The sequence below is a fragment of the Patagioenas fasciata genome, chromosome 2 (genome assembly GCF_037038585.1).
Source record: "Patagioenas fasciata isolate bPatFas1 chromosome 2, bPatFas1.hap1, whole genome shotgun sequence".
Lineage (NCBI taxonomy): Eukaryota > Metazoa > Chordata > Aves > Columbiformes > Columbidae > Patagioenas > Patagioenas fasciata.
In genome coordinates, this window is record NC_092521.1 from 63,959,921 (window position 1) to 63,977,178 (window position 17,258).

The window sequence follows — 17,258 nt, forward strand, 5'->3', positions numbered from 1 at the left end:
ATCACATGACAAATACTCAAGCAATAGCCTGGTAAAACTCCCATATTCAGGTTAGATTTTGAGCATATTTCAATTCTTGGGATTAGCATATCCAAAGGAGCAACACAAGGAGCTGACAGCAGGTAGTACCAAAAACTCTTGTGTTACAAAAGAGCCATTTCTGTATTTAAAAACGGCTCCACTGAACATACTAGGTTTACACAGCTGTAAACTGTACTTAATTTGCAAGAGAAAACCTACACTTTGAAGTTAAGAAAGCCTACCAAAAAGCCACTAAGCTGGTATAAAGAGGGCCTGAAACCAAAAGCCAGATATTATAAACTGCTTCCATTCACTTTTGAAGCGCATTTTGCTGAAGAATATTCTGACATTGAACTAGATGTTCCACTGAGAAAGAGTGGAACAACTTGAAGTTTAAACTTTTCCCTCAAAAGAGACACCTTTCAAGGATGCCAAATGATTTCACAATAAACGCTCACACACTTCCCAGAGAATCTCATGCTCTGAAGCCTGTTGTTCCTGTTTATCTTTTTTCACACAATGCAGATGCCTATCAACTCAATCTGATAGTACAGCAAAGGCATAACGTTTGTCAGCTGGGTTAATAAAATTATGTTATCCCAAGAAAGTACAGTGTTAGTTAACTCTAGGATCACTGTCAAGAACAACTTGGTAGCCTGTGCATCTTATGCAACTCATACGAAACAAAAAATGTAATTAAACTGAACAGGTTGTTCCATGTAACAGAGAAATAAAATCCTATTTCAAGCTTCATGTGGACACCTGGTATCATGTCTTACAGTCCATTCAAAGAAAAGGCGCTTACATTTAGCTAGGAAATTAAGTACTATTAGCAAGTATGGTGGTTACTAAATATTCCAGAAAGTCTTCACATTCTGTAGAGTAGCATTTTCAAAATATTTCTTTGTAACTTAAGGCATTTATTAACATGAAGTTGCAGCTTTCAGATGGTGTTTTTCTAGTGTGCTCCAGTTTAACCTGTAGGACCTTATGACAAAAGAACTAAAAAATAGTATGTAACTGGATTATTTCTGACAGCTACTTTTCAAAAGAGATATATTGCCTGCATATGTAAGAACATCTTTGCCACTCATCTTGGTTAATCTTAACATTTTACAGTCTGTACATTTTCAATATTTGCAGTGGGTGACACTGTCAAGATGGAAGACACTAAGAAATTCAATTCATAGGATCTTGATAAAGAAAGCCAGACATCTTTCACCTAATTTATTTAACTTTCATTTTTTCCAATTCCAAACAAAAGCTAAATACAAGTTTTAAACAGGTAAGCACTAGTTTAATCCAGAGGGAGCAGGCTTATGCAGTTTTACTCCAGTAAAGTACTCAACCCTTAAGCAGAGCTTTCTGTCATCAAAACTATACAGTAGTCTTCCTTTTATCATTGCACAATCTTAAAATGTTCTGTCAGAACCAACTTTTGACACTCCAAACACTATTTTACATTGGTTTATAATGTCTATTCCAAAAGAAAACAACCTCAATGGGTTTTCTGTAAGAAATGTTTTAGAAACCAGTATTTCCTGCACAGTTCACCTGCAAGTTTACAAGTCTCAACTCTCAAGAAAAAATAATCCTCTACCAACATTGTTTCTGCAGCTACTATTTTACTTTATTTTTAGCTGCTTTAGCAACTTCAGACTCCAGGTCTGCCTCACCTGTATGAATGCATCCAACTCAAAAGAATACTTTCATATGGTTATACAGCAACTTGGGGAAAGAGATCCAAAACCAAAGTGCCAGTAAACTTAGACGTGGCCCAGCAAAATAAAAGAGGCAAAAAATGCCTAAACATTAAATGAGATGCTTTTTTTAAAAAAAAGAAAGATTTCTTCCCCACACTTCCTACTGTAATAGCCACTTCTCTGTTCATTAAAATGAGTGATAGTGCTCTTTGATACAATCATTAACAGCAAAGCTATAAGGCTTTTATACCCGTTACATTCACTTCTCACCCTTCAAATACTGATGGTTAACATTATAGATGTTAAGGGGCATGACCAGCACAAATGGGAACACCACCACAAATGATCACCTTGTGCTTTCGGATACATTTGTTTCAGTGTACAGTCCCTTCATTTCACATTATAGTAAGATGCTGATGCAGTGCAGAAGTGTGCAGAGCATCCTTTCTTTCACAAGGTCCATGCAGAAAACATCTAAAAAAAAAAATTGTAAAGTTCTGAGATACAAATGACAAAAAAAAAAATCCAGGATGATCAAGTTTCACAATGTATAGTTCTGAACATGAGTCCATTTTCTTCTAAATTCTGAAAGAATAAAGTGGTGAGGAAAGTGAAAATCCACTGCTGCATTCTGTGATCTTCCCCATTTTGCTGGCCAGTACCTTACTCTGGCATGTAAGGACGGAGGTGGTCCTCAATGGTACCAACCGTCCAGTGAGTGAGCTGCTCCTGTGGCAGATACAGGCAGATGCTGCATAACTTGAAGATTGTAGCTTTGTTTTTTGGAGTCTAGAGACAAAGAAAAAAACTATTAAACATGAAGTTAACTCAAGAATAACAGACAGTCCCCCAGCAGATCCAACCCAGTTATTAGGTTGCTGCTGGTTGTGAAGGAACACCACAGGCATTTAAAAGCCACAGTTTCATCTGTATAAACAGTCTGAACTCAAAACTAGTCTGTGACCTCTAATGCCTTAAATATTTTCACTATTCTGTTCATTCTACACTTGAATAATTTTTGTAATATCACCCAAATTAAACCAATGTTTTAATCTTTTCAAAACAAAGTCTATTTCAGAACTTATTTAATTTTAATACAAGAACATTAAACTAATTCTATGTGAACACATCTGTAGTCTATAGCTAGTTTTCATATGTGTGAATCAGGTTCATAGTGCAAGTTTCCTCTGAAACTGCTGAAATGCAAGCATGAATATGAGATCAATACTCTACTTGAGTATTTTGCAATAAAATAACTGATGTTCCCAAGAAGAAAACACATTTTATGATTAAAACGTATGCATTAAAAAGAGGACCAAAAATATGCTCACCTGCAAGTGCTGTCTGTCAATGAAGAGAAACACTGACTGGTTAGGGTTGTTGACAACAATTCCAGTCTTGTCCTTTCGGCTCAGAACATGCAGAAACTGTTTTTCGTAGTCACCATGATGAAATTCAAACTTGGCCTGCATTGTGTGAGGGAGGGGAATAAAATATTTACTAAACTGAAGCTCACATAACTACTTAATTTCCTTCAACCTGGGGCTTTCCAACCACTTCTGTTTCTTTCCTTTTCTCCTCTATGAAAAGCAGAAATCAGGGACCACAGTGACAATGATGCACTTGAGCTGTGGCACAAAGTAAAGAATTGCCTAGTTTCATTCTGCCAACGCAGCTATTAGTCATTACAATGACATATTAACAGCTCAAAAGGTACAACTTTAAATATGGTTTTATATATGCAGTTGAAAGTGCAACTTTAATTGCATATATAAAACCAGATTTAGCTTGTTCTGTCATAAAATCCCTCAGCGTCAACAATACAGCATATTTCTTCCAGTAAGTTACTATTAATGCAGAACCAGCACAGAAAATAGATACACCATCATTCAAAAGTCTGAATGTAAACAGCTAAAGTTGGTGACTGAAAAAATAATCCAAGATGTTTAAAATTTATTTCAAGGTAAAATTATAATGCAAAAATTCCATCAATCTCAGACCCTCTTCCATCTTCAAAAATACAGCAACTTGGAATAGCCACAGAATCTCGATGACACCCTCATAGTTAGACAAAGATTCAAGTGTACTAAGAGCCACATCTGATCCACTTCTACAAATACTAACATGGCGTACGTATTTATCCATACATGCCACTTGTAAAGGGTCCTTCAGACACTTAAATTTTCCAAGCACTAATATAACAGTGCATAGAGGAAGCAGAATTTGGCATTCAAAACACTTACTGCTTTATAAATAAAACAAGACAACATACTTTTTAACGGCCACAAAAGTCATATGTTATCAGCTTCCTGGTTAAGAGAGAGTACTTATGCTCCATTCAGGTGTAAGTTACATATTGAAGTTAAAAAAGAAAAAAAACAAAATACCTGAACAGGCCTAAAGGGTTCATCAGATCCCTTCCACCGAGAAAACAGGAGACAGACTATCTTCTCAATATCGTTACGAGGCCAAAGAATGAAGTCCATCTCCTGGGTACAGCCGATCACATCCTGTAAGCAGTAAAATTCCATACTTACAGTCCCTCCATTAGTCAAAGACACAGATAACCAACTTTTCTATACAGGCACATAATTTAAAGGTGGTACTTATTACCATGTTTGTGTCATTTTTCATTTGTATTGATCACAGTAATACAAGGACAGCAAGATGATGTAATTCTCAAAGCATATTTGAATGAGACGGATGAAAAGTAAAACTTGAGCATTACATATTTACACAAAATTACAGAATACATGTGCTGTTATCCTTCAACCCAGACCCCATAAACACAGGCCACCAGAACCCTTGTGCAGCAGAAGAGTTGAGAAAAATCAAAACAGCCAAATTATCCTTAACATTCACCAAGAAAAGCACAAGTGTTGAAAACAAACTAAGAGTCAGCAATTGTAAAGAGTAACCTTACCCTGCGCATAGACTGGTAGCGGGGTGCATGAAGCTGTACTACATCCTTCTGCAGAAGCTCTAAGGAACTTTCCAAAGAATAGCTGGAATCCCGCACACCTTTCAGGATATTTTCTTCATAATTATTGGTCATGACTGGTATCACTTCAGACACTTCAAAAAGCGCTGACTTTTTCTTCTACAAAAAAAAAAAAAGCACAGGTTACATTAGGATTACAATCCTTTTTAGGCAATTATAGGTAACAGTTTATTTCAGAATTTGTGGTTTTGTTAGCATACATGTATGAAATGCATATCCCAAGTTAAGACTTGACACAAACCACACTAAAATTAACATGCAAACATTTAGAAATTTAACAGAATCAGTCCAACAACTTTTTATTACAAAAAAAGTTGAACATGTTTTTGTAGTCTCCAAAGACATGAATCTACACACCAATCTTGCAAACATTAAGGCTGTATCTAAACGTTAACAGCACCACCCTTTCATCACACAAAATACATGATTTCGGGCTGACCAAGAGCCCTCTATCAAGCTTCTCTTCACAAATCAAGTAACCTTTTTCTCCTCTTTCGACACTTTAAATTTGGCCTTTTCAGAGGAGTGAAGTCTTTCAGTGCCACATTTGGTAACAAATGGTGAACGAGATCCAACCAGAAGTCAGCTATAAGCCATAACCTCCTCAAAAATGACTGTTTTTATTTGCTAAATAACTTTTATACTCGCTACAAATATTTCAATATCTCTCAAGCAAGGTAAAAACATTATGGGGAATTTGTAAAAACAGTTTTTGCTGTACGTAAAAGTCACTTAAAGTTGTAATGTCTCCTTCTAACAGTTTTCTTACAGCTCATAAAAAGCCTTGACCTATTTAAGGATCACATGACAGACAAAGCATATTTAATCAAATAACCCTCCACACTCACAGACAGAACAGACATAACAGGCAACTATTTGCTGAACAAGCTACACTGAGCTAAACTCCTACTTCAAGCAAACTGGTACTGGATGGACATCTTCAGTTCACTGTGATAAGTTAATTTTACAGGATTTAAAACAGATATGCAATGAATTTCTACAAAGCAGCCAGAAAGGAGTACGAATGTTCCAACTAAAACCACTGAAGTCATTATCTAAGAAAAATCTAATTGCTACCACTGCTTAAACATTCGTATTTCTCTTTATTACTATGAGACAGTACCAAGAAATTACATCCCACTATATCCATGTCTGTTTGCAAAAAACAAAAGCAAATTGGAGTCAGAAATTTAAAAAAAAATAAAATTTAACAAGCTCAGAGTCCTGATTAAAAAAACCACATAACTATTACAGTGAAGGCAAAAACTATACATTTGAGGGGATCAAACAATTTCAGCGCTCATCTACATGCACTTCCTGCATTATCTACTATGTTGGTATTTGCCTCGACCTTCACTTACTCATCATTTGCTCAGCACATTCACTTACTATAAGCACCTACTTTTATTCACCTGTGGACAGAAACCCTCCTACAATTCCAGTGAGCTTCAGAAACACCAGCAGGCTCCCCAGGCTGGCACAGTAAACACCAGCTCCTTTTCGCCCTCCCCCCTCCCTCCCAAAACAACAGCAGCAGTTTCATATGTGCCAGCGCACTGAGGCCATTTCAATATCGCATTTTGCGACTCCTCGCTTAAACTGCCAGGTTCTCCCTTCTGCTTTAACCAGATAAATGCAGAAACCTTAGCAATCGCTCCAGCCAGGTCTGCCTTTTCAACTCTTCACAGACAACAATTCTGCAATTCAGACCCCAATAAGGCTTAAAGAATTACAGTATTAACTTCAACAAATGATTACTTGGTAACTTTTGTATTCGGTATATATCTAATGAGGCACTGACACCCTCTGCATTACAAAACTACAAACATACAAAAAGCCAAAATGACAAACGTGAAGTAAATATTACGGCAATCAGCAATAAAAAAAAAAAGTTTAGAAGTCAATGAAATCTATTAAGGACAAACTGTAAGATGGAATCAGGCAGCAAGACTTTGCACAGCATAGTTAACATGCATCGGAATAGACAACACAGAGAGAAACACTAAAACCAAGTTACCTTGTCTTTGAACACAAAGGCAATGTACATCTTGAAGTCAAACTGGTCAGCTAAAGATTCTTTTTTCTTTCTAAGCTGAGCACGAAGTCTGTTCAGAGCTTGTTTCTTCCGGGAGTTTGGGTCCCCCATTTTGCAGTATAGGTGGTACTAAAGCCTTTGGAAACTGTTGCTAAACTATGGGCACCTTTTCGTAAGACTCAAGTACAACAGAAACAAGTCGTTTTATTCCTGCTAATAGGACTGAACAGATAAAATGCGAATGTAACCCAAAACCGCACCTCCGGCAATTTTTTAGGAGAATGTCGTATCAGAGGGGCCAAGAAATAAAATAAGTAGTTGTCCAGCCATGGCTGGACAAGAGGTTTTACAATAAATCAAGAAAAAACAAAAAACATGGAAAGAAAAAAAAAAAAGAAAAACAGTTAAGCTGCAGGAATAAGTGTGGGTAAGAATGAAAAAAAAAAATCTTATCACAATTTATGTGTACAATAAAAAGCAACTGGCACAAGCCCAATCCATGGGGGGGTACTTTTGCTCTGCTTACAAAAAAAAAAAAAAAAAAAAATGAAGCTGAAATCACAAACTGCGTTTTACCCCAGCCAGATTCATGACTCTACTGATTATTATACTCAGCTTTCTGCTATTGCTATGTTGCCTCTTTTTCTTTAAAATTATTACACTTGGTGGAGAGCAGAGAAAAGGGTGCAGAGGAGGAGTGCACATCCTGGGAGATATGAGATTTCTCTGCCAACAACAAAATCAACTACAGACAACACAGCGCTGGTTTGCAGGGCAGCAAAGAGAAAAAACAGCGGAGTCATTTCTAACTTCATCCTGCTCATCATCAGGCACATCATCGCCCTGAGGCTGCTGCTGCCAAAGAGAAGAGGGATCATGATGGCCACAGACGAGGGGCAGGCAGGGGTTGAAGGGGCAGTATTATCTCACCTAGAGACTAAAACCCAAACCAGCGCCCCAAACCTGGGCTCCTTTTACGGGTGGGAGAACCCTACATCTCCCGACACCTCACACACTCCCTAGGCTGCTGATTCCCGGGGGATCCTTCTCTCCCCGCCGCTGATGCGCTGCGCAGCGAGCACGGTTAGCCCTGGCTGTGCATGGCAAACGCTTCTGGCTTCTCCTGAGGCCTCTGTCTCCTACACGAGCTAGCGGAGGCTGCAGCGGGTGGCCTGTGCCCGGGGCACCCCCAGTAGCGCGGTGCCTCCCCTCTCACTTCATGGTCAGGATTTGGAAAACATGGAGAGTTTTGCTCCCAAAAATTTTCGGTGTCCAAAATTTTCGCGAGGTTTTCTAATTGCAAGCCTAGGTTGCAATTTTAAACCTCTAAAACACCCTCCCCTCTTAAAATAAGAAAAAAAAAAAAAAAAAGGCAAATCCCCAATTATCAGGTTATTTTCTTCCTCTCTCCAGACATTTTTCCCCTCCCCAAGGTGTTTTATTAGTCGAGGTTAAAAAAAAAGTTTTTCTGTTAGCAAATCTGTCAGACCAGGTTAAGAAACGGGGGTAAAGTATACCCTTTTCTCTCCTGACAACAAAAAAAAAAAAAAAAAAAAATTGAAAAAGAAAGGAAAAGAAAAACAACAAAAAAAAGGGAGCCCCTCCCAAAACTTCCCCCCCCAACTTAAGCAAGAGACTGAGAGACTCGGGCAGGAGGCCGAGAGCGCGGCCCGCTCGCTACCCGCAGCCGGCGGGCGCAGGAGGAGCAGTGGAGGCGGCGGCGCTGCTGGCAGCACGGAGAGGAGCCATGTCAAGATAAAGCCACGAAGCCGCGGAGCCCCCCCATCCCTGCCGCAGTGGACACGGTGACCGGGCCGCCCGCTCTGCCGCTGCTCGGCCCCAACCTGGTCCCCATAGTCTAGCTCAGCGCCCCGGTGCCGGGGAGTGGGGAAATGGTGGCGGAGAGAGGAAGAGGAGAAGGAGGAAGAGGCGACGGCGGTGGCGGCGGCGGCAGGAGGAGGCGGCGGGTCCCTGCGCTAGTGACTCCCACGGAGGGCGGCAGGCATAGAGATCCCGGAGCGGCGGCGGAGGGCGGTCGGGAAAAGGACGAAAGGGCTGAGAGCCTCTCTTCGCCCACGCGGCCCCCGGGACGTCCTCGAAGGCGGCGGGAGGAGCGAGCGGGAGCGCCGGGGTCTGCGGCTGAGCCTCGGCCCGGGAGCGAGCGCGGAGCGGAGCTGCGCGGTCAGCACCGACCACTCAAAATGGCAGCGCCTGAGTCACACAGGCGCCGCCCTGCCCGCACCGCGCGACAGCGCTCTGCCGGCGCGTACCAAGCGCTTCGGTTCCCCGGGGGGGAAACAGAATGTTGAGCTCCAGGCAGGAAGGCTCAGCGTTAACTTCACTAGACACGGACACTCTCTGTGTGGCAAACGATAGAAGCGAGAACAACAGCGGCAGAGCACCTCCCAGCCGCCGCCACGCCGAGAATCCGGGTCGCGCTTCCCTGCTCCTTCTCCCCCCGCACTGCCACTCCTCGTGTAACCGCCCTCATGTCCCACGTGATGCCGAGTCGGGCACAGCCCGCGGGACAAGGACCCGGATGGAGTTGCTCAACGGAATTCTCAAGGCGGGGCGGGGGCAGGGAGGGGGGCAGGGAGGCAAAGCGGGGGGAAGGGAGCGTTGCCTGTCCCCCCTCCCCTGCCGGAGGTGGTATCTGCCCGGGGCCTCTGTCCCCCGCTCCCCTCCCACGAGCAGCGGCTCTTTGCCAAACTCGAACTTTCCCTCTCCTGTTGGGGTCCTGTCGTAGATAAAGCGAATACTTAGACTTGATTCAACCTTAAGCGTCCCACTGTTGTTGGAAAACACAAGGTTTTAAGTTTTGCAGTGGTGCCTTGTGTTTCATTTCGTTCGCTGGGGTTTGTATTCAGCCCAGCATGCTTTGGTGAAGTAAACTGTAAATAAATTACAAATAAATGCAGCCCTTGACCCAAAGCTGTCGGGGTGATGGTGTGCCTCCAGCGCTACTCTTGCAGCACAGCCCAGTGCACAGCTGTGTGTGACAATGTGTGTTCCCTCATTTACAGACCTGAGGAATTGATGTCCCAGAGACGCAAACCTGCTCCTGGGAGAAAAGCAAAGCATTTTCATTTCTGTGCCAAAAGCAGAGGCTCGTGCCTCCCACCTTTCACCTTCCCTGCAGCGACAGAGGAGCCAGGACATGGCTTTACCTTGGGATGGAACCACCATCTCCGTGGCCTGTCCCTTGTGTCTCACCCAACCCGTGCCAGGGAAAGCCTCACCATCCAAAACTGCCCAGACGGGAGGTGCTGCTAAAATGCTGGTTCGCCCTGTGCTGCTCCAGAGTGCGCCAAGGGGCTGTGGGCCAGGAACAGGCTGCCGGGGAGGGTGAAGGTGTCGCTCCCCCCTCCCCTCTGTAAACTGGAGCCTGTGACTCACTGAACTGCAACGATATTAAAAAGATTACAAAGGAGAAGACAAGCACAGGCACTGTCTATCGCACTGTATTGTGTTTCAAAGCCCGTGGTTTTGACATTCTCACATAATCTCCAGTAGATTTCAGTCTTTTTTTTTTCCCCTTGGTCTCTGCTCTTACTTGTCTCTGCTGTTTTCCCTTGTTCTCTCCTGACCTGTCATATTCTTTATTCCTCTTTAGCGCACCTTTCCTTTACACACACTTCCCCTTGGTCACCCCGTTGACTTTTCCTCCTGGCTGTCTTTTGGTGGGCAGCTGCCATGGCTCAGCCCTTAGACCTCACTGTCTTCACCCAGTATCAGTCAGGCCCTCTGGTGCAAACACTCCATCTTGCCTTCCCTGTCACAGGCACCACCCAGAACGCTCCCCTCTCGTTTCAACAGAAACAGAGCTGAAACCCACTTACAGAGTGCTGTTCACCTCTAAGGGCAATGCCTATTGAAAATAACACCGTATCTGGAGGCAAAAAGCAAGGCATCTAAGTAACAGTATTACATCAGCTGTGCACTGCTGGGACTACTGCAGAATGCCAACATTTTTAATCTGTAATATCAGCCTGGCCTCAACGAGAGCTGTGTTTAGATACCTGCTTTTTCACTCCAAGTGATTTTGCTTGCCGAGCTGCCCTGTACGGCATTTTGCGCCACAGCCTGACATTCCCTTCGGTGCCCGCTGCTATTTTAAGCCATGACTCACGCTTGGCCTGTGACCCTCTTTGTGCTGGCATAGCCGATGCAAAGGCGGCCTGGCACAGCAGCTCTGCTTGACGCAGGGTTCGCCCCGGCACGGAATGGCCGCTGAGGGAACTGGCGCCTTGCCCACCTGCAAAGGAGAAAGGAAGGAGTTTTCTTCCAGCCCAGTAACTCCAGCTGCCCTCTGGAGCTCAGGGATGCAGCCACAGCAACTGCCCTTTGTCACAAGGGGTTGGGCAGCTGCCCAGCCCCAGGTTGAGAAATGCATCCACAATTCTTGTGCTGGCACAAGAACAGGTTTTCTTCTGGAGGACTTTGCAGAAGAGCTATGAGGAGAGGGATATATATACTTAGAGGAAATATATATGTATATATTTAAAGGAAATGGGAGATCGAGGACAGAGTATTACGTGTTAAGCAGCCACCAGCTGTCTCTGGCAAACACAGGCTGCTCAGATCCTTTCACAACATTTCAGAAGGCGATGGGGAACTGAAATCACTCCAGGTTCCCTCTGCATAGACTTCTGTTCCTCCTTATATAGGCAACTACCTCCCGTAACAAACTCAGAGAAGATTATTTTCTTTTTGCTCACTGGCTAATAAAGATATCCTGACAGCATTTACACAAGTGAGTACATCAACCAACCATGATATGTTTATTATACATATACGTACAGAAGTATCTGCATTATTAAAGCTGTAATAGCTGAGTCTTGTTCTATTTTTATAAAATCGTAGTTCTGTTCCTCCACTGTGCACAATGAAGAAGCTCATATAGTAGAAAAATATCAGCATCTTAGTTAAAATATATATTCTTGAGTAAAATCTCTTACTGACTGGAGGGCTAAGACTTAGCAAAATAAATATTTGTATGCTATTGATCCATAATTCTCTTAATGAGATCATTGTGTATGATTGTTATGCTGCTTACTGGTTATGCAATGTTGTATCATTTATAAGAGAGGCTTGCGTGCCTGAAAGCTCATGTGTGTTTTACAGTTGTAATACTTGGTCTAATGACAGACTGCCTCTCTTCAAATCTAGTTTAAAACTATATAAACTTCATCATTAAGGAGAGAGCAATGTGGGTGGCATACAAAACAAACCCCACAAGTAGGTTGTGGCAGTGTATGCAAAATATGTAACTATCCTTTTTTTAGGATTTAATCCCTTTGGCACAGCAAAAGTAGTGTTTCTTGTGCGAGTTAAATTTGAGCTGAGCAAAACAGTGGAGTGAGTCAGCTTCTGCTTGGTTAACACAGCAAAGACAAGCTGATGTTTTTCGGTCTTTCTCCCACTCAGCTACCTTGTAGCTGCAGTCCTGTAGTCTTTGGGGAGCCCAGTGCATGCACATGGTTGCTTGGATATTTTTTCCTTTTCTGCTCTGAAAAGCTTGTTTTCTATTTGTGTTTTTTATTGTTTCCTTGCTGTTTTCAGTGAAGTTAAGCACTGTATAGGTTTTTTCACATTTCAGTTGCATAGTAAGTTGTGGTGTTTTCTGTAAATAGAAAAGGATTGAAAACTAAATAGAAACACCTTTTCCAAAATTTATGTGATTTCAGAGTCTAACTCCTGCTAAATGTTCTTTAGCATGTGGGCAAGATTATACTCTAATGCCTCTGCTTTTAATTTCCAGCTTAATAATTAGTTACTTAAAACAATATTTTCTAGTTAATAATTAGTTTTTTAACAGATTGTAGCAGCTTGAGATATTAGTTATAAACATTGTTAGGAAGAGATGAGGTGGGTTCTATTATTGTTCCGTTTATACTTTCTGTGCATACTGTACTGGCTGTTAGAAGTAGTATCAGCCCTGAAGCTACTTGCTTCAAAAACAGAACTGTGATTAATTCAGTGCCAAATGTTTATGCATCAGACAAAAATAAAGTAGCATTCCTTTCTGAGTTCAAACAAGACAAATTAGGTATTAATTAAAACTCTTTCAGACACTTCAGAGTACACTCTTTCTGCCTTGAGAGCAAATATTAGTTGCCAAGGCACAACGGGAATGCTTCTGTGTAGAGAAATGGAAATGTTTCATGTGGAAAACAGTCCTTACATCATGCTGTGGACAACTATATACCCACTGCAGAGCTATTGCTACAATATGAAGCTTCATTCATGACTTCCGTATGTCCTGCCTTCTAGTTGTAGGGCTGTGGTCATAAAATGGACAAGGTATTCTTTGGCATATGGTCGTAAACTTTGGTGGAACTACAACTACTGTCTTGCTGGGTTTGTTCCATTTTAGTAATTATGTGGTGGTGGAGCTAGTTCAGAGAAGGGCAACAAAGCTGGTGAGGGGTCTGGAGAACAAGTCCTGTGCAGAGCAGCTGAGGGAACTGGGGCTGTTTAGCCTGGAGAAAAGGAGGCTGAGGGGAGGGAGACCTGATCGCTGTCTACAACTACCTGAAAGGAGGTTGTAGCATGGAGGGGTTTGGTCTTTTCTCTCAAGTAGCAAGTGATAGGATGAGAGGAAATGGCCTCAGGTTGTGCCAGAGGAAGTTTAGATTGGATATGAGGAAAAAATTCTTCATGGGGAGGGTTGTCAGGCATTGGGACAGGCTGCCCAGGGAAGTGGTGGAGTCACCATCCCTGGAGGTGTTTAAAACATGTGTAGATGAGGTTCTTAGGGACATGGTTTAGAGGTGGACTTGGCTCTGTTAGGTTAATGGTTGGGCTTGATGATCTTAGAGCTCTTTTCCAAACAAATGATTCTATGATATATATTTAAGTACACTTGATTATGTCTAGTCTTATTTTTTGCTTGTCTGGGTTGTGCTTTCCTGACTTGTTTAGGACTGCTGAGTATGGGTGATTATGATGTCAAAAGTAACTAAAGGTTCTCAGTGCATTCGCTGAGAGGGTGTCTTCCCAAAACACTGACACCCAATCAATTGCTTCTGTAAATATGGTAGTCATGAGTTGTTAAACAGCTTGGCCCTTTGTTTAGTATAACAAATGCATGTCCTGTCTCTAAAACTTTTCATTTATTCTGAAAATATTTGAAATGCACATTGCTTCCAATTTGTACATAAACCTGCAATTCAGATTTCACAGGATAAAGTGTTTTGGTATCTGAAAGACTAGTGACTCTTTGTCACTCTGCTGCTTCATTTTTAACTCAAGTTCTCAATTAATGCTATGCAAATGCATGTCTTTATTGGACTGATTTGATGTATCAAAACCAGACTCAGGTTCCAGTTTAAGTTTTGTGTTTGCCCAGCAGCTGCTTGCAAGAATAAAACTTGAAACAACTTATTTTATTTATTCAGTCTGCAAATAATATTCTAAATACTCGTAGTCAGCAGAATTGGAAGTAGCTTTAGATTAGCAATTCCTAGCCTTTATAGAGAATTTTTTGTTTTTAAATCTAGAAGCACTACCAAAATGATGTTCGTGTTTGTTTTTTTTTTTTTAAGGCAAATCCATAGTTGAGAAGGTTAGGATCTAACTGGTGTAAGGGATGTGTTAGTGACTCGCACAGTACTTAATTAGGGACAAATTCAGAAGACGAGATGTAGACTTTTCTTCTAACCTTCCACCTCTGAAGCACTCAGGATCACTGTTCACAGGACAATCTTTTATTCTAAAACAGGAAAACTGCAGACTCTCTGGGGAGATTGAATTAATAGCAGTGGCCATCCTTGAAAACCAGCTTGCATTATAAGTTATACCTGGAGTCTCCTGTGTATATAATCCATTCTTTGGACAGAGTTTTACAAACGTGCAGCCTTCTGTGATGATCAGCCTAGAAAAAAGAAGACAAAACATTAACTTGTTGGTAACATAAGAAACACTCGTCTATGCATTGGAACAGGCTGCCCAGGGAAGTGGTGGACTCACCATCCCTGAAGGTGTTTAAAAGGCGTTTAGACGAGGTTCCTGGGGACATGGTTTAGTGCTAGAGTTAGGTTAGGTTATGGTTGGATTCGATGATCCTCAGGGTCTCTTCCAACTGAAATGATTCTATGATTCTAATACAACGTTAATACCCCAAAAACAAAAGGCTAAGGGAGGGAAGGGTTAGGACACATAATGCCACGCTGCCACCTAGTGTCACCCGGCAGAGTGCGGAGAGCAGTCCTAGCCCTGAAATAAATGGTATTTTTGTTGGACAGAAAGGCCAGGAGAACAGCACCACGGGACCCTGAGAGCCATAGCTCCTGTTGATTGAGTCAGAAACCCCAAACCCAGTCTCGGGGTTCCCTCCCAGGACCCTTTTGCGGGGCTTGCACCCAGGGCAGGGCTGAGATAATGGCACTGACATGCTCCAGTGGCACAACACTGTGCTGAGTTCCTTGACGCTCTCCACAGCAGTTCCCTGCATCTAAAACAGTTACAGGAGTCGCTTGCATTAAATATTAATAACTTGGAAAGCATTTATGATATTTACATAAGAACGTAATTTACAAAATAGAAAATGACAATGTAATTCACCTGTACCCAATGTGGCAGGTAGAAATAAAGAGACCGTAAGTACCCCAGAGCTAGATAATTATCTGTGGGTTACAATAGGCCCTGACAAAAGGCACAATGTGACTGTCAAGTAGAAATACTGTTTTGCGAGTACTTGATTTGGGTAGCAAAGTCCGAACTCTCTCTGCGTAATGCTTAGGTAGTTTCCACACGCCAAATTTAAGCAAGACCCCACAGCCACTGGAGACCTGGAAGTGCCTTCCCACCCATTCCCACGTCCCCAGGCACCTGAAGTCTACCAAGAAGCTTTTTTTTTTTTTCTGCTGTCATTTGCTGTAAAAACTGGTAACATTTATCAATAGCAGTGGAGTATAAAAGCTCTAAAAAGTACACCTTCTCAACTGCCATGAATAATCTAACAAATTGGCTGAGCTCTATGGGAAACCTCATCGTGTTTGCTTCAGCTCACTTGAAGTGCAAATAGTCATAAGTATTCATGACAGAGAGTTTTATTTTTTATGAAACAAACAAGCTGAAATGCATTATATTGCACTCAATCTGAAGACAGATTCCTCTAGTAGTGGGTTGACAGATTTTTACACGTAAAAAGGCCATAACCCCTATTTAAATTTAACCTTCAGCCACAAAAATGGCAATTCATACAACAAGGTAACCTGAAATCTTTTTGTGAGATTTTTATATAATTATACTGGTTTCCCACAGTTAAGACTATGAATAAGCTTCCGATAATAAGCTCTTGGTGTTCTTTCTGACACGATGAAGGGGTTCTTTACAAACCTTTCAAACTGAAGAAACTGAACTGAAGGAAAACTCGGAGACACAGTGGTTCATAATAGGACATGTTCTTCAGCTGGATAAATTGAGGGAGTGGCACCTTTGCAATAAACCTCCAGATCATTTGCCTCCAGCAAGGAACAAATTTAAAAGGAAAACAAATAGAACTGTCACATCAGAACCATCTCCCATTACCTCAGGCCCTTTCTAATTATCAACATTTCCAAAAGCGGTTGTTCCAGTTCTGAACTGTAAATGAACACTTCTTTAATTTTTTCACTAATATAACAGAACAATACCAATTTAGATAGACATTTCTGCCCATGTTATTTTTATATTCCTGATAGAAGACAAAGCTTACTGAGGTGACAGCTTGCTGATGACACTATATGATTCAAGATAACAGGAATGGAGCTGACTGAACGACTGCAGAAGGGCATTATGGAGTTCAGTAACTGATGAATACAGCAGCTAATGAAATTCAATGTAGATAAACATAAGAGAACATACATAGGAAAAAAAAATCTTAATTTCATATATCAAATAACAGACTTCGAACTGACCAGCATTCAAGAATAAGAGCTCAGGGTTATGACAGACATTTCCACAAGAATGTCAGCGTGATGTTCAGCAGTGATTTAAAAAGCAAATCAAGGGACATACAGCTCACAAAAGAGCAGAAAGATGGAACAGCTTTCATGTAGGGAATGGCTAAGGAGACCTGGGAGAGAAAATTGGAGAGCAATCTGTGTAACAGCAGCCTAGATGAGGACCAGTTGTTTGCTTTGTCTTCCAGTACAGGCACTGGGGACATCAACTGAAGTTATAGGAATCAGGTTCAAAAGAAAAAACAGAAGAAGGAGAGGGTTCTTCAGACAATGCCTATTTGTGCTCTGGAACTACTTGCAAAAGGATGTTATGAACAATAAAAGTTTAAGTGGGTCAATGGGAAACTGAACAAGTTTATGCAAAAGAGATCAGCTTTATTTCCTTACCCTTGTTTAAAGATTTCCCAATTCATCATTTTTTATATTCTATCTTTCTTTCATCAGATTCTGAGGATGCCAGAGCACTGGAACAGGCTGCCCAGAGAGGTTGTGGAGTCTCCTTCTCTGGAGACATTCAAACCCACCTGGACACATCCCTGTGTGATCTGCTC

The 17,258-nt window shown here is 41.7% G+C and overlaps 1 protein-coding gene across 1 annotated transcript; it reads right to left on the reverse strand.

Annotated features, from left to right (window-relative positions):
• Positions 1-1,233: 1,233 nt before the first annotated feature.
• C2H6orf62 (chromosome 2 C6orf62 homolog) lies at positions 1,234-8,300 on the reverse strand. Its single transcript, XM_065832201.2, has 5 exons — positions 6,743-8,300; positions 4,648-4,824; positions 4,112-4,234; positions 3,056-3,190; positions 1,234-2,513 (listed from the first exon to the last, which is right to left on the reverse strand). The coding sequence occupies exons 1-5, from the start codon at positions 6,869-6,871 to the stop codon at positions 2,388-2,390; spliced, it is 690 nt and encodes a 229-aa protein (XP_065688273.1). The 5' UTR covers positions 6,872-8,300; the 3' UTR covers positions 1,234-2,387.
• Positions 8,301-17,258: the final 8,958 nt, after the last annotated feature.

Coding starts and splice junctions, on each gene's coding strand:
- C2H6orf62 (XM_065832201.2), bottom strand. CDS start 6,871: ATGGGGGACCCAAACTCCCGGAAGAAACAAGCTCTGAACAGACTTCGT. Junction 4,825..6,742: donor CCTTTGTGTTCAAAGACAAG/GTAACTTGGTTT, acceptor TTTTTTTTGTAG/AAGAAAAAGTCAGCGCTTTT. Junction 4,235..4,647: donor GCTACCAGTCTATGCGCAGG/GTAAGGTTACTC, acceptor TACTGCTTACAG/GATGTGATCGGCTGTACCCA.